Source organism: Aureobasidium melanogenum (assembly GCF_000721775.1).
Source record: "Aureobasidium melanogenum CBS 110374 unplaced genomic scaffold scaffold_44, whole genome shotgun sequence".
NCBI classification, from domain to species: domain Eukaryota; kingdom Fungi; phylum Ascomycota; class Dothideomycetes; order Dothideales; family Saccotheciaceae; genus Aureobasidium; species Aureobasidium melanogenum.
This window is the reverse complement of record NW_024470096.1, coordinates 18,470-44,904: the sequence shown is the minus strand read 5'-3', so window position 1 is coordinate 44,904 and position 26,435 is coordinate 18,470. Positions and strand designations below refer to the sequence as shown.

General features: G+C 48.9%; 8 protein-coding genes across 8 annotated transcripts; 3 read left to right on the top strand and 5 right to left on the bottom strand.

Annotated features, from left to right (window-relative positions):
- Positions 1 to 1,955: 1,955 nt before the first annotated feature.
- Positions 1,956 to 2,336, bottom strand: M437DRAFT_70469 (uncharacterized protein; the record flags this gene model as incomplete). The annotated part of the gene is made up of 1 exon (XM_041025460.1): positions 1,956 to 2,336. The coding sequence occupies one exon, from the start codon at positions 2,334 to 2,336 to the stop codon at positions 1,956 to 1,958; it is 381 nt and encodes a 126-aa protein (XP_040874885.1).
- A 736-nt stretch (positions 2,337 to 3,072) lies between these two features.
- Positions 3,073 to 3,807, bottom strand: M437DRAFT_70468 (uncharacterized protein; the record flags this gene model as incomplete). The annotated part of the gene is made up of 1 exon (XM_041025459.1): positions 3,073 to 3,807. One exon carries the CDS (start codon positions 3,805 to 3,807, stop codon positions 3,073 to 3,075), a length of 735 nt encoding a protein of 244 aa, XP_040874884.1.
- A 706-nt stretch (positions 3,808 to 4,513) lies between these two features.
- M437DRAFT_60783 (uncharacterized protein) lies at positions 4,514 to 5,066 on the bottom strand (the record flags this gene model as incomplete). The annotated part of the gene is made up of 3 exons (XM_041023811.1): positions 4,514 to 4,695; positions 4,753 to 4,867; positions 4,923 to 5,066. Coding segments are annotated over 3 exons (441 nt in total), but the record flags the coding sequence as incomplete, so codon positions are not given.
- A 618-nt stretch (positions 5,067 to 5,684) lies between these two features.
- Positions 5,685 to 6,967, top strand: M437DRAFT_60748 (arsenical-resistance protein; the record flags this gene model as incomplete). The annotated part of the gene is made up of 4 exons (XM_041023805.1): positions 5,685 to 5,910; positions 5,978 to 6,120; positions 6,174 to 6,260; positions 6,311 to 6,967. 4 exons carry the CDS (start codon positions 5,685 to 5,687, stop codon positions 6,965 to 6,967), a joined length of 1,113 nt encoding a protein of 370 aa, XP_040874882.1.
- A 3,790-nt stretch (positions 6,968 to 10,757) lies between these two features.
- M437DRAFT_14054 (uncharacterized protein) lies at positions 10,758 to 11,354 on the bottom strand (the record flags this gene model as incomplete). The annotated part of the gene is made up of 1 exon (XM_041018743.1): positions 10,758 to 11,354. A coding segment is annotated over one exon (597 nt), but the record flags the coding sequence as incomplete, so codon positions are not given.
- A 5,154-nt stretch (positions 11,355 to 16,508) lies between these two features.
- On the bottom strand, positions 16,509 to 17,849 carry M437DRAFT_60747 (putative C4-dicarboxylate transporter/malic acid transport protein; the record flags this gene model as incomplete). Its single annotated transcript, XM_041023804.1, has 2 exons — positions 16,509 to 17,422; positions 17,474 to 17,849. The coding sequence occupies 2 exons, from the start codon at positions 17,847 to 17,849 to the stop codon at positions 16,509 to 16,511; spliced, it is 1,290 nt and encodes a 429-aa protein (XP_040874880.1).
- A 507-nt stretch (positions 17,850 to 18,356) lies between these two features.
- Positions 18,357 to 18,812, top strand: M437DRAFT_60761 (uncharacterized protein; the record flags this gene model as incomplete). The annotated part of the gene is made up of 2 exons (XM_041023808.1): positions 18,357 to 18,553; positions 18,605 to 18,812. Coding segments are annotated over 2 exons (405 nt in total), but the record flags the coding sequence as incomplete, so codon positions are not given.
- A 2,293-nt stretch (positions 18,813 to 21,105) lies between these two features.
- Positions 21,106 to 21,441, top strand: M437DRAFT_18536 (uncharacterized protein; the record flags this gene model as incomplete). The annotated part of the gene is made up of 1 exon (XM_041018962.1): positions 21,106 to 21,441. A coding segment is annotated over one exon (336 nt), but the record flags the coding sequence as incomplete, so codon positions are not given.
- Positions 21,442 to 26,435: the final 4,994 nt, after the last annotated feature.

Sequence of the window (26,435 nt, the reverse complement as noted above, 5' to 3'; positions counted from 1 at the left end):
CATAGCGCTGATAATTTGAAGACCAGGCAGAGAGTCCACGATTCAGAAGCAGGTGAGCCTGGAAGAAGCTCCACAGTAAATGTGATACTCATGGGAGATTCCAGTAGTGTGTTCCCTCGCTAGATGTAACGCGATTGTTTTGTCTATCCGTGCGCGAATGAAGTTTCCCAGTGGATGTGGAGATGACTCTGGAGATTTCAAGCTGCCAAAGCTCAACACAGCCATCGGATCAGAGATTGGCTAACCAGCCCAGCATTCTTGACTGGTGTGTTCAGGTCAGGATCATCGCGTGTGATAGCAGGCTGCACACACATGTTTCGTCGCCTGTCTGTTAAGCAGCGACGTAAAATTGGCTTGGAGATCAGGTTTGCTTCGACCAAGACTGCGGTTGGCTAAGACGTCAAGGACTATCAATCTCGACAAGGGTAACGTCTTATTCACTGGAGGAACATGTCCGATCTTCTACGCTCTCTTTCTGCACATACGGATCTCGATGAACACCCCTTGGCAACAAAATCGCTCAACGAAACTTTGGAAGTTCTTCGACGGCTTTCTGGCGTCCATACAGGTCGGTGGTGTTGTAGCCGCTGACCAAATTGGAGGTTTCGTCATTCTGCGCAAGAGACAGTGAGGGACATGGTAAAGCTTGGAGAAGCATCACAGATTGGGCAAAACTGACTTGTGCTTCGATGACAGGGATGTCAGACCTTTCTACACCATCTTCTGCGATCTCGATAGTTCTCACTTAGACACTGCAGGCCTCTGCTGGGCGATTGTAGAGGCGGATTGCCGAAGCGCTGACCGTGATTGTCTCCATGAGAAGAGCTCTAATGAGGATAGTGCAGATGTGAAGCCAGAGTCTTTGGTGTCGTCCGGGTGACGATGGACTGATGATCTATGTTGAAGCTGTTTTTCGAGCGCTGTTTTCGCTTTTGACACTTTCCCCATGCAATTTGAGTCGCTGACCTTCTTCCATTCACTTCTAATACTTTCGGATCCACGGTCTACAGAACGCTGCATGAGAATCTGCGGAGCTAGAAAGTCATACGCGTGTCTTGTACGTTGGTGCCTTCGATTCTGTAGAAATTGAGGCAAGTCCTCATGTCCGAGGACGCGAGCCTCATTTTCTAAAGTCGCATGGCAACGCTGGTCGTCGTTGTGTACAGTTGTGCTCTCCCACCTCGATTCTTGACACTGTGCAGAACTGGTGGAACTCGCGTCAAGATCATTCAATACGATGTCATCGCTGTCTGCCAGCGGCACTCTCATGGCATCAGTTGTCAAAGGGTATGTCTGCTCAGAAATCTCCAATGAATGCCTTAGACGCGTAGCGCTGCCACCTGGAAAGATCACTGGCTGCTTCTATGACATATCCCTTGTTGAAGCTGTACTGACGCTGTGAGTCCGCAGGGTTTTCAGCGATGTGGCTCTGAGTGCGTCGGTCATATATACAGGCATCCTCAGGAAGATCTGGCGTCACTGGCCCTGGGAGATTCCATGATTCGTCTCATCTCAGGATCCGAATTCGCACAGAATTGAATGTCTGCCAATATTGTGGCTATGATCCGTGAAGTTTCGCTCGAGGAGATTTCTTCGATTGTTCTTTGAAGAATAGTACGACAGTCTGCAAGAATACTTGTACCCGCAGAAAGTCTTCATAATGATCTTGAGCGCTCAGTACATCGATTGCTGAAGTCACGCCTTGCCCCAGTACGCTCGGAAATAAGAGTCTTGGCGCTGCGTTTGTCTCTCATGGCTTTCTTGTATAGTGTGTGGCTGTATTAGTCCATATACCTTTGCCACTGCCTTCTTGCCCTTCGCGCCGCCAGAATCTTTTCTTGAACTTGGGCGCAGAAACCTGTTCTTATGTATGTCCCATGCGTCCTGATCTCTGGAGTAGAATACTCTATGGCCTTGGGCATGGTTTCTGCAATCTCAGTCGTTCTGTAATCGATTTATGCTATTGAGTTGAGGACGGTCTCGCCCAGAGGATTCTCCTGCATGTGTTTCCTGAATTTGGCTATGACCATATCTTTGTACTTCCTTCTTCTCTCTTGTGGTGTTTGCGGGGTTTCCATCCTAATGGTCGTTTCTATCGGGACGTGATCTGATTCCGCTTCCAGATCCGATCTAGTCTTACATTCACACAGCCTCCGCTGGATGTCCCCGGTAGCCCATACTAGGTCTATCGTTGTTCCAAAAGATCCTGCGCTGTCTGCCGGTCGTGTGACTGTGCCTACCGGGAGGCACTGTCCAAGGCCGCCTTGAGTCAGGGTGTTGATAAATCCAGTTGGATGGTTTGCCGGGCTTGGGTCAGTCACCGGGCCTGCCCACATCTCGTGATGTATGTTGAAGTCTCCAAGGACTACCTGATCGTATGTATTCGTCGCTTGCAGTGCACGGTCTAGGGTTGGGAGGATGCTGTTCCCTGGAAGGCCTTAGTACTCCTGGTTCGGCGTTCTCCCTTCCGTGTGAGGATTGTATATGGTGTGTATGGCATTTGGGACCACACCATCTATCAATACTGATATCGTGTCTCTGCTGTCGTACGAGTAAATCCTGAGTCTTCGCGTGTCAATCCCCCGGTGGATATATAAGCACACTCGAGGTCGTTTCTCGCTCGGGGCCAGTGCCACGTGGAAGAGACCTCCTGTAGGATTGTGTATGGCTCTTATGTCCATGTCCTTCCGGATCCATGGCTCCTGGATTGCGATAATGTCAACCGACGCTATCTCCGGGTGCCTCAAAGGTTGTGCCATTGAGTCGTATCGTCTGCCTACGTTGTACTGTATCATCTTGAGCTGTATGGTGTCTCTATTCATTAGACACCTGATTGTATCGTGTCTTTCTGTTACCCCTCTGGGATTGGCGTCTCTCCACTATTCGGTACCCATCTGGTTGTGCCGAGGGTGGTGAGGTTTCCTCAGCCTGGCTGTTATCGATCATCTCGATAGCGTCCGATCCTGATTCGCATTGTTGCTCCTGGACCTGTCTCATAGCGATTCCTGCGAGTGCCTTTCTTGCCTGCATAGGTGTGAGGGCAGGTTTCGGTGCAGAACTCTTGCGGATTCTCTACGGGCGTAGTAGTGCTGAAAGTTCCTTGCTCCTAGTCTGGCCCCCTTGTCCAGTCGATTGTCCCGTGCTTGATCTAGTGCCTGAGCTCATGACGCTTGCTGCCTCCGCTGGGGTTGGATCCGAGTTAGGTCTCCCGTCCGTCGCGTCTTCTTCAGCCGGCAAGCGGAATGACACTACGGATCCTCTTTCCGATGGTCCTGGGCTGACGACTGGGTCCTCTGGGTAGTAGGGCTGGTCCTTGACTTTCTGGATTTCTATCTCGATTCTCGCCCTTTCTTTCTTTATGTACTCGCAGCTCTGGGCCCACGTCGGGTGATTCCCATTGCATAGAGCGCGAGTCTTGTTCCCGCTTAGGTTCGCGCACTTCTTGATGGGATGATCCCCAGCACAGTGTCTGCATACTTCTTCGTTTCGACATTGGCGCGTTGTATGTCCGTATTCGTAGCATTTGAAGCACTGTGGGACTTTGCATTCCCTACTGTACCTGATGGTATTCTTGATCTGGTCTTCGAAGGAGATGCATCCTGCTACCAACGCAGCATTTGCACCTGCCTTTGTCATGAGACTGATCACGACTGTCCCCGTGGCCTCGCCTAGCAATGGTTTGTGGCACCAGTCCACTCGGTTGATCGGGTGGTTGGCTAGAAGCTGTTCGTTCTGGCCTACTATCATTTGGTTCATCTGGTTCTGCGCTATAAGGTCAACCCTAGTCACTGGGGTGTTCATGACCATGACTCCTGATTGGAGTGATCACCTCTGCGCTGGCGCCGAGGCACGTCACCCACTTGTGGCCGTTCATAATAAGTCTTTCTGCGGTAGCTCCGTCTTTAACCATCAGGAGATAGTCTCCCGACACCTGGACTGTTGTCATTTCGATGGTCCTGCTTCCTGATGAGCCTTGTAGTAGCCCTGCATGCTCAATACCTGCGTTCGCCATCCCTACTATCTGGGTTGATGTTCTGCTGTGTCTGGCTGCAGGCCTGTTGTCGTTGTTGAAGTTCGTCTTGACCCTGATTTCTCTGGATCGGCGCAGTGAGAGCGGAGTTGCTGACTCAGATGTCATTCTAGTCAGGGCTGACTGCGGGATCGATTGTGGTGGGCTTGCGTTGCTTACAGCTTCCGCCCACGACCGAGCTCGACTGGTTGGGGAGAGACCCTGGGCTTCACTCACGGATACTGCGCCCCAGATCGAGAAGTTGATTCACCAAAAATCCGGGCATCTCTGCCCGCCACCACGTGTCACAGAAGACTACTCGTACTTCGAGTCAAAGTTAAGCCGTAATAAGTCCAATATAGCAAAGCGGGAGCGAGCACTTGTTGGCGGAATTGATTTACAATTCTGATGCTAACTTGACATCCTGCGCAAGACTCAAATCTATTTGTCCGTATGCTTGATCGGTATTTATGCTTTTCTGCACGGGTACAACTTCTGACAGAGTCATTTCTGCCAGGCCCCAGCCTCGAATTCACTTATCCGACTAGCAAAGGAGGGTCCTCCTTCAACCCAACCTTTGATACCCTTTACAAGAGCCACGCTCTGGATAGTGTTGGTTTCCTCCTGCTCAGCTACATAGTCCGCAAACCATGAAGCGGCACGGTTGCCCCTTCCCTTAGAGGAGCCTACGAGATGGTCAGGTACACTATGATCACTTCGCAGATAGCAATTAGATTACTCACCGCAGTACCAAATGACCTTAGGAATTCCAGCAGCCTTGAACAATCTGTAAAGAGATGGAATAGATGGATACAAGCTCTGTGCAGGCAGGTTAATAGAACCTGCAATTGTACCACCCTAGACAATATGTTAATATCAACGATGTTGGGCGTTCTTCTCACGCGGAACTCACTGCATGATCATTCCTCCGCAGATCGACGAGAACAAAGTCTTTTCCTGGCTCCTTGCCTTCTTCTAGCATGACCAGAAGATCGAACTGGGATATGCCCACTGCCTTAGACTTTGGCGCAGGATACGCTGCGTGCCATGGGGCCTCGACCTGGTTGTTGGTTGAATGGCTCGTCGCTCTAGTCCACGAGAATGTCCGAACAGTGACTTCTAGTGCGCCTTTTGCCCAAAGGTCGTAATGAGGAAGTATGAGAAGGAACAAGTATTTTACATGTATATTAAAACTGTCGCAGACAAACGGCGATCAATCGAATGATTCGATGTATTGCTGCTAGGTAGTACTGTCTTATATTCTTCTGATCAGCGAATCACAATTGACGTCGAGTTACCATCTCGCAATCTGTTTTCCTTGCGGCTGAACCGATGATAACTGGTATGTCACCATAGAGGCAGCGTCGCTGAGATCTCTGCCCAGGCAGCTTCCTTGGCGGCGTCTGAGCGCGGCCAATCAATGCCTGCGAGAATGACCGTGGAGGACTGTCATCCTCCCAATTTCATTCGTCGGATTTCTTCTTTCTCGACCAACATCTTTCGCGGCAAATGAGCCGTGGTAAGATATCATGTCTCGCGCTTCTGATCTCCAGTCCAGCAGTATACATCCAGAAAAGACATAATATTCCATCCAATATCATTCCTACCATCTTCGTCTCGGTACACTACTTGAGCGACAATGAGTCATACCGTTCCAGTGTCGTGTCCCGCCGACATGCGTTCCACAAGTCATCAGTCCATGGACATTGAGTCGCAGGATGTCAAGGCACCTGTAGACAAACAAAACATCTCTGCGTTCAAAAACCTAGGCTTACTAGATCGCTTTCTTGCACTGTGGATCATCCTTGCCATGGCTATCGGTATTCTGCTGGGGAACTTCGTGCCGGAAACTGGCCCCGCTCTCGAAAAGGGTCAATTTGTGCATGTCTCAATACCAGTTGGTAAGCTTTCTCGATAATCTTTTGGGCGATGGTAGAAACATCGAAACTGATTCTTCATCGTTCATAGCAATTGGTTTACTCATCATGATGTATCCCATTCTATGCAAAGTCAAGTACGAGACTCTTCATCTAGCTTTCAAGGAGAAAAAGCTCTGGGTACAGATTGGATTCTCCATTGTGATGAACTGGATCGTTGCACCCTTTCTTATGGTAAGTTGGAACTTTTGCGTCCGATGTGAGCAGGAAACTCATGATTTGTACAGCTTGCTCTTGCTTGGGCGTTCCTGCCAGACCAAAGCGAGCTCCGTGAAGGCCTCATTCTTGTTGGACTTGCTAGATGTATCGCCATGGTTTGTGACCACCCAGCCGTTGAGACCCAATTTTAGCTAACGGTCAACAGGTGCTTATCTGGACTGGACTTGCCGGAGGCGATAGTGAATACTGCGCTATTCTCGTCGCCATCAACTCAATCCTCCAGATTGTTCTCTATGCTCCCCTTGCTATTCTCTTCATCAACATCATCAGTCACTCTTCGAGCGGTATAAGGCCCTCATACTCGCTTGTGTCAACCAGCGTCGCGGCCTTCCTCGGCATACCGTTAGGCGCTGCCATCCTCACTCGTCTTGTCCTACGGGCCATCACTAAAGATGATTGGTACGACCGCGTTTTCCTCAAATGGGTTGCACCATGGTCACTTATTGGCCTTGTATACACCATCATCGTACTCTTTGCATCACAAGGCCACCGCGTGGTGCACCAAATCATTTCGGTGATTCGCGTTGTGGCACCTCTGATCGTCTACTTCATTGTCATGTTCAGTTTTACGCTCTGGATTACGCACATGCTAGGGTTTGGCTATCGACTTGGCTCAACCCAGAGCTTCACGGCTGCAAGCAACAACTTCGAGTTGGCAATTGCTGTCGCCGTGGCCACCTATGGAGCCAACAGTGACCAGGCGCTTGCGTCGACGGTTGGACCGCTGATCGAGGTCCCAGTGCTCTTAGGGTTGGTCTATTTGGTAAGGTGGTTTGGAAACAAGCGACAATGGGATCCGTAAATGGAGGTCAGGGTGACGGGCAAAGGCCATGCTGGTCTCACTGTATGAGCTATACTTTGCTTTCATAATTCATTTGATCTGTTTTCGGTTTCTCAAGCTATCAATCCTGCAAGGGGTATGAGCTGTCGCTATTTACACATCAGTCCGACCAATAGCACTCTTCAGATTCAGTAAAAGGACGGTAATGGTCGCAGCAGACCATGTCCTCTCATATCTATCTATAAGAGCTGCAAGCTACGATCCTGTCAACGACAAGGTCGTACAGCCTATTCTGTTGGTTCCCATAGCTTGGGGAACAGAGCACTCTGTAGAAAGAGCCATCTGCTCTGTCCGGCTCTGCTCAAAAGAGCATACAGAGCAACCTGCATACACTTATTGTCTATCAAGTATATAGGTAGGCAGGAATGGAAGGAGAAGAGGAGCTGACTATGGAGCAATTCGGCAGGTAATTAATTTGGAGGAGGGGCTGCTTCTTCTTCAGCTACTCTGTTGAGCGCCATTTTCAAGAACATTCAATGATGATTTCACAAAAAAACATAACATTCGGAGATCATAAGTAAGTGTTAGAGGGTGCGCTGGTTCCGACTGTTAATCGCTGCGACGCGCAGTCTTTCTCTCTGCACCTGGAATAGCTGCAGAAAACAGTATGAGCCTCCCAGATAATCAAAATTATTGTTATGACCAACACTCTTGATAAGACCGCAGGCCAAGGGGTTAGACTCGTGAAAGGGGGGTGTCAAGCGAAGTAGAAAATGTGTACAGCCTTAGCTTCTGCAGTTTACCGGACTGGCTAGATGTGTCCGCTTGCTTGTTTCAAGCACTCTGATTAGTATCTGTCACGATCCACTATTGGACCAAGGTCCCTCACCAGCATGGGCTATGTGCTGATATCCACTCACTTGGCGTGTGAGCCAGCAAGTCACACGGACAGGGTGACGCAATGGATTGCTTAGGCATGGACGATATGTCCGGCCGTGCATTACTCCTTCGTCGCATACCTCATGACTCTGGGCTCAGATGTAAGCAACAACGACACGCAAGTATTCTAAGACCGACGCACTGCCCCTACAGCTCCTCTGCTTCGCCATTGTGCAGAGGAAAAGTCTAGAACGGATCTCACGACACAGGCCACAACACTTCCACTTCATAGACATAACGCGCTTTCAAGACTGATATCTTGGCTCTATGCACTTGAGCCAGGAATGTCACTGACCGCGTTCACAGATTTACTGAGCCTATTATAGCTTGAACGGCGGATGCTCTCGTGTAACGAGGGCTATGAAGAGGTCTTTGACCGGTACAAAGAAAAATGTGATTCCATCGTGAGTCGGACTTGTGTTTGGGCAAGCCAATCGAGAGACAGGGGCAACGTGGGTAAAAGAATGCTGCAGGAGAGAAGACGACTGATGTGATTGGACTGTCTTAGGTGTTATATCTTGGGAGAAATCTGGAAATGAAAATATCGTATCGTCTAATCAAAAGTGGTCTGTATTGTCTGCATTTACCATCTCGGTCATTCGATTTCTTGCCTCTCTGCTTGCAAAATTTGACAAACAACTCCGCAGTCCATTCCATGATAGACCACGGGTACCGTCAGAGTGGTGCTTCCAAACGCCCTGCATAGAAGTCAAGCCTTGATTCGAAACTGGCGAATTTTGTAGCAGGTCTTGGCGCGTTCACTGACTTCAAGATGATCATGAGCTTGGCATTTTGCTATGTCGCAGCCACACGTGACTAATGAGAGTGTGTTGGCCCGTGAAGCCCCGCTGCACAGCAAACCAAGAGTAGTGAAGGGCAGAAGTCGGTGGCTGAGCAAGCTGTCGAACGTATATACCGCGTTCCAAGAACCAAGAGAGTGGCTGAGAGGGCGTCGCGCACTCTATAGACCTGCCGTCTTATACGCATACGATACCTTTGGCGGACAGCCAATCGCGCCTTGCGCTCTAAAACGTGTCTCCGGCTGCAGAGCAATTGCAAAACACAGTGTGACGATTGTCACGCCATTTCCGTTCCGCGCCATGCACTGCATTGTAGCCTGTTCTCCGCCTCGCTAGCGACAAAAAATTCTACAGCGTTTCGCATGGATCTCTGGCTTTCTATCATTCTTGTCGTACGCCGATTGATTCTATTACAAGCAAGATGTAGACCAACAAGGGTCTCCTTTTCTCTATACACTGGAAACGCACCAGAAGATATCGTCCGGGGCGCGACAAGAAGGTAAAGTCCATGCGGAGATTCAACTTCCTTGTCTCGACGAAAGCCTGCAGTCAAATCCAGGAATGATCAGACTACGTGTCATCTGCTCTGAGAAGCATGCATGCTTTCTTTGTGACATCTTCATAAAAGCTCATGCTCAGTTCTACACGCCTTCAACACACGGCACTTTTCATCCGCGGTGGAGATTACCAAAACCTGGGAAATTCAAGATTTCAAGCACAAAGATCATGTCTACCTTGCACCGTTTCAACAAATCCTAGAAGAAGAGATAAAGGAACGGCTTCTACATGGATAGCAACATGCTTTCGCTATCGCAGAGAGTGTTCTCCTCGAGGCAGAGACTTTTACGCCGTCTCTTCAATCCTCAGTCAATGCTCAGAATCAGGCATTAAAGATCGATGGTGTACCTGCCATGAAAGGATCGGTTCGTGTTCCAACCATTTACTCTGCCGTAAAGCTGATCCGGAACGATTAATTGGAGAGGGCCGCTGTCTCCCCTCACGGACCGAGTTCAAGCACTTCGACCATTCTTGCTTTAGATTACACCTCTGAAAATCACTTGATTATGCAACACGCGAAAAGCAAGTCATGGATTGTCAAGATTTGCCCGGGCCAAAATCTGACTACATATCTCTTCTCTGGCTGTATGGTACAAGTGCATACACCTTTTACTCATCTGCATCTGGAATATGCATCGATCGCGCTACAGGCGGGAATATAAGTTTGTCGCGATCTAGTCTTGAAGTTCGCTTGCGTGGTCAGAGACGTTGACAATACAGAGAACGCACGCCCTCGTCTTGATTGGATTGATCTCGGGATGAGAGGTGACAGTATCCCAGAGAACCTTCCCGAGAACGCTCTGTTTGCAGAAGGAGGTATCACATTTTGCAAGAATAATCAGCGTGTGACCCTTAGAGCCTTTAGACATATCTGAGTATGCTTAGGACCGTAGTGTGCTGTGAATCGTACATATGTTGGGAATGTGCGAGAGGCATAGGGAGTGGAGGCATGGATGGTACAGGAACCGCTGGCTTCAGTCAACAGATAAGGAAGTTCAAGAGCATAACATGTCGACAACCGGGCAGTCAATAGCCGAGCAGATAGTTATGTGTTCCTCGACCATATATCGTCAAGGGCGAATCGAGACGGACCTGTTTACTAATCCGTTCTTGGAGTCTTGGACGAATTAGCATTAGATAAGTCCTCGACGGAGTCAGTAAGCAAAATCGCTAACGAATCAAGAGGAAGCGTTGAAGGATTCAAGGGTTATCCATATCGTAAGGTCATGACAAGTAGCAGTTTCCGGTTTGCCATTTAAACCTGATCTCAATATGCAGCGACCAAGAACATGCAAGTGATTAAGTTGTATCCGTACTTCGACAAGCGCGAGCAACAAAAATTCCAAGCCATGAACGGCGTCAAGACCACAGACTGCTTAAGAAAAGAGAAACGAGTAGGAAAACAACAGAAAATGCCGTGGCAGGGTGCCGCCGAGGCTTTCCGCATCGATTCGATCTCGTCGCATCATCAATTCACTCGTGAAGGAATTGGGATACGCAGAAGGACGTGACAATCATCGCCCTATAATTTCCAACGCCTCGGTCTCACGCATACACACGACGCCAGGCATCGCGAAAAGCCCACTCTCGAACCCTAATCTATATACCACGATACCAGGGCCAATTTTGTCTAAGTATCGCTTGACCTGTCTTTTCGTACCTGATGTCACAAACGGGCTTGATTTGAACCCGAAATCATTCTTGAACTCTATCCAGGCACAGGGGTGGCCATCAATTAGTAGAGGAGTTTTCAACAGCAAATCTGGGGTGGGTCCGCGTTTTTGTCCATATGGTAGAGCAGTGCCTGCCAGCGACCTTTGTTCGGCTTCAGTGAGAAACTCGACCCCGAGTTTAGCGATACGTGCTATGAACTCGGCCTCTGCATCTTTAGTACACTCAGCTGACAATCTTTCCTTTTCAAGGTGTAGCTGTCTTCCGGCTGAGCTGTTATCAGGTGGCAGGAGCCGGAGAGCTGCAGTGAGTATGGCCGACACTATGTTCAGATCCAGTGAGGTCTTGGTCAAGGTGGCGATGGTATGGGGTTGTGGATTTTGACGTCTCAGAGAACACGCAGCTCGGAAAACGAGCTCAACCAGACTTCTGGGCACACCGCCCAATCCAACACCTCTGTTGATATTCGTAATACCATGCTGTCGATTCCCATTGAGCTGAGTAGTCGCTACTGAATGCTGCCTCAAAGATCGAGGTTGTTCAAAGTCTTTTGGTGGAGAGCAGCAAGTGCATAGGTTATGGCTCGAAGAGTCCGTGATATGTTGCCGTAAGCTTGCATCGCTATTGAAGAACCTTTGGCATCGAATGCACTGGGACATCTTGCGTGAAAATCTTGAGTGATTGGATTGATGTTGAGTGTTCTGAACTTCCATGGCCGATTTGCAAGTATTGTTTGAGGGTATGGAGATAACGACAGCGTTGATTGCCACAAGAAATATGATAAGGCCGTGGTGAAAATGAACGGTGCACAAAGAGCGGGTGCTTGACAGGGACATATAGCTCAGCTCCTGGTGACTCCTCTCATGTGCCTCAGCCTGATAAGCTGCAGTTTTACCGAGATCTTATGGATCTGGACTGGAGTCTTTAGCCATCGTCCGTCGTTTCTGGTGCCATGCTGAGGGTGACTGTTGCGTCAATATCCACACAAGCTCGGCTATGATTGGCTTGGGCATGATATATCGATGGCGCAAGCATGGTATAACTAATGGGGTCATGCGATGCATCTCATACGCGCGACTGCAGCCCGATAGATAAGAGATAAGTCGAGGATGTGTTTGCACTGAACTTGAGTCTACCAGAACGCTCTTTAGAACACTAGGCAGTGACTGTTGACAGCACGATGTGAATCCTGAATTAAACATCCTGCGTATTAGAGCCAATCAGGTGATGACAAGTTTTTCGTGTCAGATGAAAGGGATGTACTGGAAGGAGGACTACATCATGACACTGCATTCCTGCGATGCATAGCTGTAGCCTGCAATGCGACTGATGGACTATCTGAGCGACAACGAACAAGACTATATGTCGGAGGACCTGAACCTTTACGGTTTTTTATCCCTGCGATATAATTACTGCTCCTACGTCCTATGTCGCGATAGGTCATCCTCGGATGGTCGCAGACATTCCAGCGATCCGCCACTATCAAGGACTGTTCCTCACGGTCTATGCAACCATGCAATCCATGCCACTTGGTCAAGTTGCAAGGGTCATAGAGCGCGTACAGCATGTACAGAAGATGCTGCAGCACAATGAAGCCGGGGAGGGGAACATGCAGTAGAGGATGCGGAAGTGCTCTGCAGGCATAGACAAGGCTTAGTTTTCACCGCTTGCTTGACTAAATTTAGAATGATTCTTTTCACTTTTCGGACTCACGGCCCGTGCCTAACTTTCCACTTGTTCTTGCTGCAGAGTTGTCATTTTTCGATGTGACCCATGTTCTTGGCTGAATAATTAGATGCAGATCGTCGTTCAAGATCCTGCAGAAATCAGATCGAGTCATCTTTCCTTCTACCAATGATGTAGACATTGGCTCCGTTGGTGACAAAACCCTCAACGAGCATGGCGAGTGCAATCCTCCTGCTGGCGCCAGACGAGGCCGGCCGCGCGCTAGATGATGGATCTGAGGAGGTAGGTGCGCGCGCAGAGGATGTGAACTGTCGCTAACTCAGTCAGCCCGTACTCGAGTACCTCGCCGGCCGACCGACTGCTTATCTTGAAAGCAGTGAATTCTCTCAGCTCGAACTTTCCATGGGTCATGATGATTGCTTTGGACAACGAGCATTTGTTGTCGGCCAAGACTTTGTCATTTTTCGTTCGTATGATCTCTATGCTTGCGCTTGTTTGATCGGCGCGGCGTATTCAAAGTAGTTGCTTGCACTCTGAGTTTCTCATCTTTGCTTACGCGGCATGGTCTAGTTAACTCGACTTTGTGTTCTCACCATGGCATTCTCTTTGATCCGTTTCTCCGTGTTCCTTCGGATACACACGCTCCCTAGGATACGAAGTCGCCTCACCACCTGATATAGCTCAAATCAACACCGGTAAGGCCAGAATCCGAGGCAGTGAAGGTATGGATTGTACATCAGACTGGAGCTAGAGCCTTCGCTTCGTTTACGAGGACTCTAGCTTCATCTGTAAGGGCGTTTCAGATCGAGCGACAGCGCGACTCTCGCTTGCAACAGCAATCTAAAGCCGTTCGCAGACCTTATCGAGTTCGGTCAACTGATAGACTTTTTTGACTCGAGCAGTCTCTGTCCCATGGGTGGCTTGGCTTAGTTTGTGGCGGAACTGTTCGAGGTCATAGCAAAGTGAGGCGTTCGCCTGCGTTCTCCTGCGTTTCCCTGGTGAAGAAAAAGGTTTCCGATTTCATAAACATCGTCGATATATGATGTTGCGAAATCTGTGTTGCGACTCGGGGTGTCTTTAGACATGTTGAACAAAGATTTCCTGGCTGTCTGGCAGAATCGGGGAGGTTGGGCGCAAGGATACCGCGAGGCTGTCAGCGCAACACGCGAGCTACACAGATGTGTGAAGTCTACGTATTGTCATTAAGCCCGATTGGATGACAAGTTCAATGCGTAAATACTCGTCTGAGCTATATGATGAGGCGGGCGTAGACAAAGGGCAATATCTCTCATGCGTCCAAATGCTGGCACTGATAGCATACCCTAGGCCCATTCTTCTCGAAGAAGACCGAGACCTCGACCATGCAATCAAAGAGTCTTTCCTATACCCGATCTCTGAGCAGCTCTATAGGATGAGATAATGTGTAGAGAGGGAAAAAACATCACAATCGTGCGGAATCTGATTCTCGGAAAAACACTCTCAGAACGATCCCAAGAAACACCAAACCAAGGCCAGATTACTCGCGGACGTGAGCTCTATTGATACGATGGGGACTCAGGAACCGCCGGGTCGAGATGGCCGGATGTTGGGCAAAGAGACCCAAATCCAGGCGCCCACGTTCGCAACATCAAGAACGAAATCAGCGCATTTATGGAATGCGCCCGCGTCAAGGCCAAACAGGCAAGACTAGAGCGTACCCCCAGGGAAAGGTCAACGAGATCTTCAGATTCATCCTTGAATATGTGGAGGCTTGCACCCAGAGGCGACTACCAAGGGCGACCTTGATGCATTGGCCGCCAAGATCTTGGCGGCTGTTGCCATCGAGGTCTGCCCTCCTCTTAATTCTGTCCTGCTGATTGTATATCCAGTCTTATGGCATATACCTCACCTGCTATCTAGATGATGACCGCTTCGCCTCTGCCTCCGCGTTCGATCTCGCCTTTGTCGGTGGCTGTAACTTCGCCTTTGCTATGCTCGCGACTCCCTTTGCATGACCGTCTTTGCACGTCGTTTCGGTATACACTTGTCATTGTGCGTTGGCCTCGTGCTACGGACGACTGGCTATGTCACAGCAGGCTTTGCAAGTCACGTTTGGCAGCTTCTACTTTCTCAAGGGACTATAGGTCCACTGTGTGCAGAACTCGTGGAACTTGAGCATCTACAATCCCTTCTTTCTCTCTCGTGGATAACAGCTAGCCTGCCAAACGCATGTAAATCCAAGCCAGCATAATCGGGGATGAATAAGCTGGTCTTGTCTACTGACCTGCTATCACCAGTCTCTGAAGTCATTGCACTCGAGATCAGACGTCCAATGTCGCCGAGACCTTACCTGTATCCACAGCTGCTCATCGGCTTTTCCTATGTTGTTGCGAGCGGTTTCATGTTCAGGTTGCGGCAGATACATATGGCACTTCAGCGAAATATGTCTTGACAAAAGTAACACCATGCCTCCAATGAATGTTGGGTCGAGCGTCATGATTTGGTAGCGACGATATTCAATTCCTAATATGCACTGCAAGGAGTCTGTTTTGTAGACGATACGCCAGCTTGCGTTTGATCATCTACTACGATAGACCGAAATCTCATCAGACTGGTAATAACGGCCTGTGGTCTGCTCCAGACTACATTGTAAGCCTTGATGTATGTGGGCCAGGATCTCTTTCTTTTTTCTGGTCGGTTCATCAGAATCTTGGCACACATCGACCGCATCCACAAGGACCCTATTCGCTTGAGCAATGTCAAGATAAAAAGTTTCGAGCATCATGGTCAGCAAGAATCGAGCCACCTTTCCGTTGCTGAAGAACAACATGCCGAGTATGTCATTTGTCTAAGCTGGAAGAAGCGTGATACCAGCTAAGGGATCTAAGCTCAGGTATTTCGTAATTTGCACGAACACATCTTGCGTACCTGGGGTATTGGGGACAAAAAGTATTGAGAGACTTCCGTTAGCAAAGGTCGCAACTGTGTCTTTGGTGCATTCTATAGGCTCTGGAAATGTTTTCCAACACCAGTAAGAGATGGTGTCTTGAGACATATCGCTAGCGCGACAATTTCAAGTTTCTGATCAATTAAACAATCTATTGCAAAAAGATATCGCGCTTTCTGCACAGATGCCGTGCGCTGCTCATCTGGCACACGGCAAGGGGCCTGGGAAACTGGTAAATTCGTATTTGACTAACGCGAAAGTAGTGGCCACACCGCATGTCAGCTTTCTCCAAGCCGCCTTGTAGATCACATCCAACAACACCAAGCCGTAATGCTGCTGTGCCTCCCTGGCCAATAGGCGGTTGTGAGTCCGTCCTCATCGTGACGCGACAGTCATTGATCGACGCTCTTGTGGAGTGCAAACAAAAGTTCCGTCTTCTGCGTTGAAGTGACAGCCTCGTTTGGCGTCTAAGAAGTAGGCACTTCCCACTGATAGCATGCAGAGTTAATGGTGCACCCTGGTCCGAGAGATTGGCCGGTCAGTACAGCACTTGCGGAATTGACTTGGCGTTCGGATCATTGGACCGAGCTGCGATCTGCGACTGCCGCCGATGCATTTCTGAACAGCCGCGGCCTCTCAAACCGGCAGGATCGACCACCACCATAGAGACAACACGGCACATGCATTTCAGATCACGAGCAACCTCAGGGCTTCTGAATTCTGATTTGTCCAGTTTACTCGTTGCGATGTGGCAGCATTAAACATGAGGGCCTCTAGCAGAATAGCGGTCCTCTTGTCCTGGGTATCAGGTATCTTCATTACCCGTCAACAGTGCGGCACATTTGTCAGGAGCCTACCCGTTGCGTTGTGACTATGCAGCCTGTTGGAGAATAGGATAACAACTTCTTTCGGCATCAACGCTGTTTTATGAATTACAGGAAAGCATTAGAGTGCTATGTTTCACTAACCAATTATCTATATATTACGCTTTCTCCTTAGGTGGTTCCATCTCTAGTGACTTTTGAGCTCTTTCAATCCTTCGTTGTGTATACTCCACCTCAAACTTGGCAGCGCACGGCGCGAACAACAACTTCCCAGTGGACGCTCCCCTAATCGTATTGACACTCACAACAATCCACAACAGAGTGACGCAGATAGAGAAGATGGTTGCCAGCACTCGAAACGCCAGGCTAGGCAGCTCCTTCGCCAGCGTCGCCGTCGCGACCGTATAGACTCCTAAAGGGAAGGTGAAGCCCCACCAGCCCATGTTGAACGGAAAACGAGCTCTGGAGATACTCGCGAGCGCAAAGAACAGCCATAGTAAGCCGAACCCCCAAAGCACAAGGGCAATTGCGAAGCCGAGCGTATAGAAGATTGGTCCAGATTCAGGTACCAATGATCCAGTCTTGGGCAGAATCTTGGCCGCAACCTTGCCAAGCTGCATGAGTGCGAAACTTCCTTGCCCAACAGGTCCAAGAGGTAAGAAAACCGACACGATGACCTCTCGTGGCGGGAGATTGTGCATAGTCAGTCGGTGTAGATAGATGACGAGAACCATCATCGCAAGCAAGAACCCCATGCCCCAGATGATATAAGATATCACCATGGTCCAGAGGGCGTGTTGATTGTTAGTCAACACCTCTGCTACAATTCCTCCGGTGGCGGCTGCAACGATGGGAGAAACGACTGGTAGTAGCCACGCAGCCGTCATCGTCTTGAGCTCACCACCGTGCTTGTACATGATGAGGAACGGGAGGCTCATGCAAATGGCGACTGAAAGAACAGCGTCAAACCACCATAACGACCATGCTAGAATGGTGACCCAGTGACCCCAAAGTGGAACGCAAACAAAAACAATCATGTTAATGATGGTTGCAAGGCCCATAGGTACCGTGCCTGGTGACTATTAGTATTCGATCCAGGGCGGCAGAGCACGTCGAGACTAACCCAGAAACAAGGATTGAACAGGGTGCCGAAGCATAGCCTTAAAGAGCCCAGTGAAGTATATGTATCGCACCATACTAATGGTCATGAAGATGATGAAGAGAAGAATGTTCAGACAGAAGACGACAACTGAGATCCAATAAAGCCAGCGACCATTGTACGGCAGATTGTGGAGCAGGATAGAAACAATGCCTGTGCCCATATTGACCGAAAACCATGACGGCGTGAAGTTGAGCGCGACTCTTCTCCATCCTCTCTGGTTCTTTGCATGTATGTGTTGTTTCAGCTCTTCTCCAGCGTGTTGTGGTTTGTGGCAGCTTTTTCCAGGCGCATCTGTACTGGAAACTTGACATTCTGCAAATGTAGCCGAGGGATCCATTTATTGAATGGTCAAGTGAGTAACGTATCAAGTGAGTAAAGGGAGTGAAGCGAGTAGACTGATGCAGGGCGCATTTTGTTTGCTACGGGAAGAAGGATACGGGGTTTACGGATCGCACGGCTTGTCAGAAGACCGTCCGTGCGTTCCGCTAACTCATACATCCGCATTTGCCGCGTTCCAGCCTTACTTTGCTGTGCAGATCAGCCGCGAATTCCGTCGGTTCTGGATGTGTTAGTTGCCTCACTTTTGGGCGGCATGATCGATCGCGTCGTGCAATGCTGTAAGCCCCCCATATGCTCTTGCAAAAGCATGGCACTTTGTTGGACCTTCACAGAGCTCGACTTCATATACCAGTCGCCTTACATTCGCCTCATCTATCACGCAAAGGGTTCCCATCAGCTCGAGTTTACTAACGAAAGTGAGCTCCACGACGATCCAGACTTGACGATAGCTGGTATTGCAAGACGGAAAGAATTTCTCTTAAAGATTGCCGATTACATACACAAGATGTCAACTACAGGACAATACAAGACTCAGCATATCGCCGACATCTTGAATCAGCGTGCTAGCAAAGCTTGCAATCGCTGTCGAGCCAAGAAGTCGAGGTGCTCCGGAGGATACCCGTGCTCGAAATGCAAGTCCTCAGACGCTCCATGCATCTTTGGATATTCCAAGGAATCGAAACGTAAAATTTTTCCCGAGCAGTAAGTCGAAACATCTGTTTATCAGTCTATGCTCTTCACTAAGATTTCGAGTTATGTGCGAACATTGGAAACGCAACAGTTTAAGCTTGTGGCTGGGCTACAAACGATGTATTTCATGCTTCTGGCCACAAACTCATGGCCAGGCACGAGACTTCCAGAGCGCAGAGGCAACCCACTTGTTCATGACCTGTTAGATCGTCTTGGTCTGCTTGAACCTGGAACAAAGGAACAGATCATGATGGATATGGACGAGAACGAGGACGCATCCGACACATCTCAGGATGTTACTAGCCTAGCATCAACTATGCGAAGCCCAGAAAGATTGCAAAATGTTATCCACAATGGAACTGAGCCTCGATCTGAGGACTTTTCTACCTTATCACCTTGCAGTACATTGCAGCAGCAGTTGTGCTCGGATGGCAGCGCTAATAGACTTACCGCACAACCCTGGCAGTATCAGCCTCGGCCTCTTCTTTCCCTTCCGCCACCAATCTCAACAGATTTCGTGCTGAAACCGCCTTCAAAGATGACCGCATTGCTTTCTGACGTCTCAACGCCGACCCGGAGTGTCGGTGCAACAACCTGGAGCGTCACCGAGCGTCCCGGAGCGTGGTGGCAGCGAAAGTCCCATACGATTCAGGATATCTCATCGTCAAGCAGCGGCTTTGCATCAGGCGTGCCAGGCGTAGATTCGACAGCCAATATAAGCAGCTTAGAGATACCAGCGGCTCATGTCCCGGATCTCTACCTGCGGGATTCTGGAGCGCACCTTTACGATTTTGTCTAAATGTTGCGTTTTCCTATGCTCGCTATCTGCTACGTCGATAGCTTGATCAAGAATCGCATGAGCCATTTCGCTACAGACACGACTAACTATCATGTCCAAATTCCAGAGCATGGCCTGACGAAGGGTCTCTTGCGGTGACAAAAGCCTTCCTACACATTCCTCGTTTGCCCGACGACTTCAGACCGTCCAAGTCTTAAAAAGTTAGCAACTCCACGACATGAGCCCCACCTCATACATCGCTTCACATAGAGATGCTAAGATCTGTAACTACTAATATGGGGGCAGAAGTTTCGACATGTCGATTAGAAGCTCGGATTAAAGATCTACAAGTCTCATCGAGATTCCTGTGTTGCAGGCTTCGTGCATCGAAGCCACGTTCAATTTATTCCCTCTGTTGCCTAATATGGCGTCCGCGCACACGTAAACTTAGCGCTCTAATATATACTAGCATCGCCGAACGCCTGAAGTATACTTGCCAAAGGTCAAACCGTGACATTTGCAAGCATATACACTATCATGATTGGATGATTATAAGAATCATTACACAAGGCAGTTTTGCAAGATTTATTCTTGCTAACCAAATTTCTATACTGATCATACAGAGACTTGAGCAAATCGTTTCACCCGAAGAACTACTACCTTACTTGTGTCCTAGAGAGTATTCGATGACATGTAACCCTTGCTATAGAGAGCTATTTATTCATGACGCAGGTTGTTTCGACAGCCTAGCAAGCACAAGTATGCACGATGCCAATCTTAGGTCTTTTGTAGCTGGAGCTATAAATAGATGCTCTGAGACATGTCATAAGTCGTGCAGATGATGCCTTGTATGCCAACTAGCCATGAAGACAAGGAGACTTCGTCTTTACAGCATTGAGATCCAGGAGTAGGATGTGTATCCTTTAGACCGTTTCAAGAACATGCATGGCCATAATTGGCACGAAATGGCCCGATCTACGACCATGCCGAACTGAATGTCTCTCCTGCAAACATGAGCTATCACATGCAAGAACTCGCACTAGAGTTGAGGATACATGTCAACTTCTGAATCTGACCCTGGGTTGTCTGCCGTCCGCACTTGTGTCAGATTACACGACCGACCTGACGTGTCTATCGTTTTTAAGACAGTCCTTGGACTGTTGATCCATGTTTGTTATGATATCGATAGTGCTGTATCCATGCGCCGGCGCATACTGTTCGAGAACAGCGCTCAAGGCATAGGTGGCGTGCCCTTACGCAGCAGGATCTAGAATTGCCTTGGGGCTATTCACTTTTGTTGCTTTCATTTTGGATGTATCTTCTCGACTTAGACTTGCAGCAGCACTTTGTTGTGGATTATGCTGACGCGATTATGGGATAATGGGAAACATATCTTTGCTCCGCGAAAGAAGGGCAGGGTACTTTGCGAATCGCAAAACCCGAGCTCAAACGCTCGCTGATGAGTCAGCCGTGATCCCCGCAGGCTGATAGGCTAGAGCAAGCGAAAGTGCCGCATCCTTCATGTTGTTGTAGCAATCGTCGTCCCAATCTCAAGCATTGCGGAGTTAAGTTCAACGACGACTGAATTCCAGTTCTCTCTAAGCACTTTACCCAAACATACTGAATCAGCAAGATGAACAATCAGCAGGCCAATGAGGAAATAGAACTTCAGAATCTCAGCAATGGCATACCGGCGCCTGAGGAGATGACTGGCATGGATTCTTCTGAGCGATACGATCAAGCAAGAACAACGTCAAGCAGCGCATTCAATCGTTTCCAGCATCGTGTACAGATCGACGTCCCCCTTGAAGCTTGCAGGGATCATCTTGCACTCGAACGTACCTATCTCGCCTACTTCCGCACTGCTTCCGCTCTTGCAATTTTCGGCGTGTCGTTAACGCAACTTTTCCGTCTAAAGGACATTTCAAGAATATCATCTCATGACTCAGAATTATTCGATTATGGCAAGTCTGTGGGAATTGCAATGGAGACAATCGCTGTACTCACGGTTCTTCTTGGGGCGTTCAGGTGGCAAAAGCAACAGCGGAGATTGGGAAAACACAAAATACAAGGTGGTGGTTGGGAGATTTGGATTGTTTTTGGAATGCTTGTCCTGGTGAGTCTCAGGCTTTGTCTTCGCCGATCACGCTCTTCTAACATTTTAAGGCTCTGTCGGCCATATTGTTGATACTAGCGATGCTATGAGTTGCGAAAGCGATCAATTCTCATCTTGGTAATGTTCTTCAATGCAGTGCCGACTAGCGGATCCTTCCAGGCAGTGTCACGTAAAGGTGGACACTTAGTCTTCTCTGTTGTCCTTCCCATTCTTTCGGCTTGCCTTTTCACTTATCCCCTCTCGAATGCTGCTGCATACGGGGTAAACAGCAATCTCGCCGGTAATACTACCGTCATGGTGCCAATACTTACAACAATCCACAACATTATGACCGAGACAACGACACCGTGGCCAGCACCCGGGAGAGAAGATTTGGCAGTTCCTTGGCTATTGTCACTGTCGCGACCGTATAGACACTCAGAAGGAAGGTATATCCTCACCGGCAGCCTTCTAGGATTGGAAGCAGGAAAATCGACCAAGAGGCCCCCGGCTTCTCCAGACTTCGGTGATAGGGTTGAACCAAGCCCAGAACCAAGAGCCAGTCAGTAAGCCGCTCGACGCGCGATTTCAGCACAACAACGACCCATTCTTCGTACGATGGCCACGGTTAAACAACGCATGGAGTCGGCCCTCGAGGCGTCGTTCGCGATCCAGGTTCCCGAGAACCGGACCTTGATTTGCGCGCATGCAAAAGACATATTCTATCATACAATGTTCGACCGTTGCAGCAGGGAAGAAACAACACATCTTTAATCTCATAGGTATCGGTAACGATTGACGAAACGTGAGTATTGGCTCATTCGGTAGACTCAAGATATGTATGATCGCAGATACCGCTTGTCACGGGTGAACAATGTATACACAGTGGTTCAGTGTGCCAAAATGGGTAACAGGTTCGATAAAGAAAGGAAAGAGAAGCTATTAATCTGGAGTCCGCAAGATGCTGTGCGGACGCCAAGACTTGGCGCATGAGCCGAACCCATCGTTACGATCCTGCCAATGACAGGGTCGCGCAGCCTGCTATGTTGTTCCCCACGCCTTGGCGGAACAGAACACTCTGCGGAAAGAGCGTACAGAGCAACATGCATACACTCATTATATATCAAGTACATAGGGGGGATGGTATGGCTCAACGGGGAGAGCGCCTGGTGATCCTTCTTAAAGTATCTATGTATACACCCATTTTCACGACAAGAAGAAGATCGTGGGTTCGAGTCCCACTCCCCCAACCCTGTACGCTCACGGCAATGAACCTTGTAATGTGCTCGGGCAACGCCCCCTTCGACGTGGTAGCGGCAGGATCCCTACGCTGTGATTGGTTTTCCCTGGTTTTCCCCATTGGGGTTTTACAGGGGTTTTCATCGATTGCAGGTGCCTACTCAGTTAGTCTTGATTTGATTTGATTTGATTTTCTAAAGCTATTTACCCCGCAAGGGGTATGAGCTGTCGCTATTTACGCATCATTCTGACCAATAGCATCCGTCGGATTCAGTAGAAAGGAGGGTAATGGTCGCAGCAGACCGTGTAAACCATCAACGCCGATAACTCCTAAGTGCCTTTGTAATGAGTGTTGTACACATCCTTCTTTCAGTGTGGGGGCCGGTAGCCTCCTCCATAAGGGCTCTTCCCTATGTCGCGTACATCCTTATCGGCAAGACGCTGCTTGGAGGCAGTTGTGTTGCTGAGATGGTGACCGTGTAATAGTTGGTCCCTAGGCACTTCCTATCCGTTAGTTGTTCTCACACTTGATATTGCAGTCTGCCTGTCGCCTTTGCAAACTCAATAGTGGCTTTCACTGCCTGCCAGTCTGGTCGCCACCTGTCTCTCTCGCCATCCACAATCTTGCCATTCTCCTTGTGGTCTGAGTATCCTCCTAGGGCATATGATATGTTGCAGAATCTCCTGCCGTGTGCTGATTTCATGTCTTGTCTTTGCTGTCTCCATCATGGGCAGAAGAATAGGAAGTGTTGGACTGTTTCCAACACTCCGCAGTCACACTTATCTGTCTCTACCACTTTGATCTTGTGCAGGTAGGTATTCAGCCTGGATATGTTCGTTCTGAGCTGTGCTAGTATAGCAGCATCTGTCCTGTTGAGCGCGTTGTACAGCTTCTTTGTATGCTTTCCTGGCAGTGCCTTGTCGATTCTCTGTAAGAACTTTCCAGTTTTGGCTCCATAGAATTCTTCTTGCTCAGGCTTGAAGCCTGCTGCTTTCCCTCTACCATGGATCACTGATATGGGTACTGTTGCAGCGGGTGCTGGCATCGGTTGTGATTCTTCCGTTGCCATTTGAGCTAGCTAATTAGCTCTCTCATTGCCTGCAATTCCTTCGTGTCCAGGAACCCAGTGGAGAGAAAAAGTTCCTTTCCTGATCTTCTCTCTTATTCGTATGACTAGGTTGATGCTATCGTTGATCTTCGGGCTCAGGATGCTCTGCAACGCTCCCTGGCTGTCTGAAAACACCCGAATTCGTACTTGGCTGTTCATGTCGTCTGGGATACCTTTGATTGCCATCCATATTGCTAGTAACTCCGTGTGATGGACATTAGTGTCTTCTTCCCTTCCTACTAGCTTTGACCCCCCATGTCGATGTCGATGACGATGACCATATACCAATTCCTGCTCTGCCATTCCTCACTGATCCGTCAGTATAGAAATCGACTGTTGCGTCTTCTATAGCAGTGGCTTGCTTGGCTTGTTCCTTGTCTAATAGGTAGACACGGGGTTTTGGCACCCACGGTTCACATCCGACTGTGGGGATTTTGTCTGCTTGCCGAGCCTTGATGCTTTTAAATAGGACAGCTGCTTTCCGTAGTGGAGATGTGAAACGCTTCTTGCCCTTGTACTTAGCAAGCTTGTGGTGGATGTGAGAGTCGTCTAGCTTGTGGATGCCGATCCAGAATCTGAGAGTTTGTTCGTGCAATCTCTGCCGTGTCGTTGCAATGCCAGCTTCTATGACTGCTACATTTAGACCCATGGTTCTGAATCCTCCTACTATGGCCTGTGCTGCGACTCTTTGGGCTCTCTCCAGTGTTGCTAGAGTCTTGTCCGACACTGCTAAATACCATATAGGCGATGCATAATCCATGACTGGTGCCACGGTAGCCGAAAACAATTGTCGCATACTTGATGGTCTGAGTCCTTGCAACCTTTTTAGCGCTAGTGCTGCCTTATAGGCTTTATCTGCCTTTCCTGCGACATGTTCTTTGTATCTTAGTCCTTGGTCCATAATAATGCCTAGGATCTTGACCGATTGGCTAGGTCTAATTATGTCCTGCTTGAATTTTAAGGGCATGTCGCTATCCCGTTCTAGCGATGTGTTCCTGGTGAAATGGGTAAAGGCTGTCTTCGAGGACTCGAAGACAGCACCACTTTCCCTTTCCCACTTCTCTAGTTGCGGTAAAATCTCTTGCTGGATTCTTCTTGTGTTGCGCTGAGCTGAGTCTCCTACCACCCACGCTGTGTAGTCGTCCACAAAGGCCATAGAGCCGCCTTCCTTAATCTTGTGCTGTACAAGGTTGGCGTTGAAGAAGAGGAACAGGATCGGCGCTAGGGGTGACCCTTGCGGCAATCCTGCCTGTGGCAGGTCCTCCACTTCAGATGTAAACCCGTTGACCATGACACATGCTTTTCTGTTGGTGCAGAAATCCTGTACCCAACTGACTATGGGTTCTGGGATCCTTCTCTGTCTAAGTCGTTGCAGCAACGGTTCTGTCGAAACATTATTATAGGCTCCTTTGACATCAAAGGAGACTAGCGAGAGAGTTTTCCTTCCCCTCCATGCGTTGAAGATGGATTCTTGTAGGTATGATATGGCATGAATTGTTGACTTTTGTTTCCGAGCTCCAAAGTGGTTGTTTGGTAGCAACTTGTGAACCTCAGTAAGGTAAGCAATCCTGGTTGCTATCACTGCTTCCATGATCTTTCCTAGGGTTGCAAGGAGGGAAATTGGACGATAGTTCTTAGGAAGCGTGTAGCCATCCTTGCCTCCCTTTTTAAGAGGAATGATCTTTGCAACCTTCCATTGCTCTGGTAGTTTGCCTTGCCTTAAAGATGTCGAGAAGAGCTGACAGATCTGCTGTTGCAGACCTGGCCACACTTCCCTCCATACTCTAGTTGTTAGACCATCCCTTCCTGCCGCACGATCAGGGCTTGTTGCAGACAGTGCTCTTTCTATCTCGTCGATTGTTAACCCTCTTAGCATGAACTGTTCTGCATTGTCGTCTCTAGTTTCATCTGGTTGCTGAGGTTCCGGCGGTGGTGGGAAGAAGCTAGCTAAGCGTTCTCTTGCTATGCTTGGTTTATCTTGTGTTAGTTCACCATTTTGGCCTTTGATTGACGTGATCCCGCCAAAGCTTGATCCTGTGCCTGGGTCTAAATATCTTGTTGCTTTCCAGATGTTCTTGGTATCGTCTAGAAACTCGGTCCAATGCCGTTTCTTGACTCTCTTAATTGCATGATGGAAGTCATGTCTTGCTATCTTTGTTGCAACTTCAAGGTCCATGTTCCGGTTTCCTTGCCTACGCCTTGCTCTTGCACGGTTCCGCGTCCATGTGTAGTTCTGACGCAGAGCTGTCAGATCTGGTGTCCACCATCTCTTCGCATATGCTGACGGCTTTGCTTTAGGACAGTGCTGCTTGATTGCATCCTCGGTTGCATTCTGAATGTACTGTTGCATTTGCTCTATGTCCGTAGTTGGAAATGGTGAACTTTCAAGCGTCTGGGTGATTGTCCTGCGGACGGCGTTCCAGTCTGCTTTCTGAAGCAGGTATCTCTCAACTTGCTGTTGTTCCTGATCCCGATCCATTGAAGATGCTGTGTGCACTGCTCTATGGTCTGATCCGTACTCGTTAACCCATGTTTTGCAGGCAGTTCTGTCTTCGTATAGCCGTTCGCTGGCCATTATTAGATCAATGGTAGACCTCTGCTCATTCCTTTCCCATGTAACCATTCCTCTCGGTGTGAGCACTTGTAGGTTGTTGCACTCTAGGAAGTCAAGGA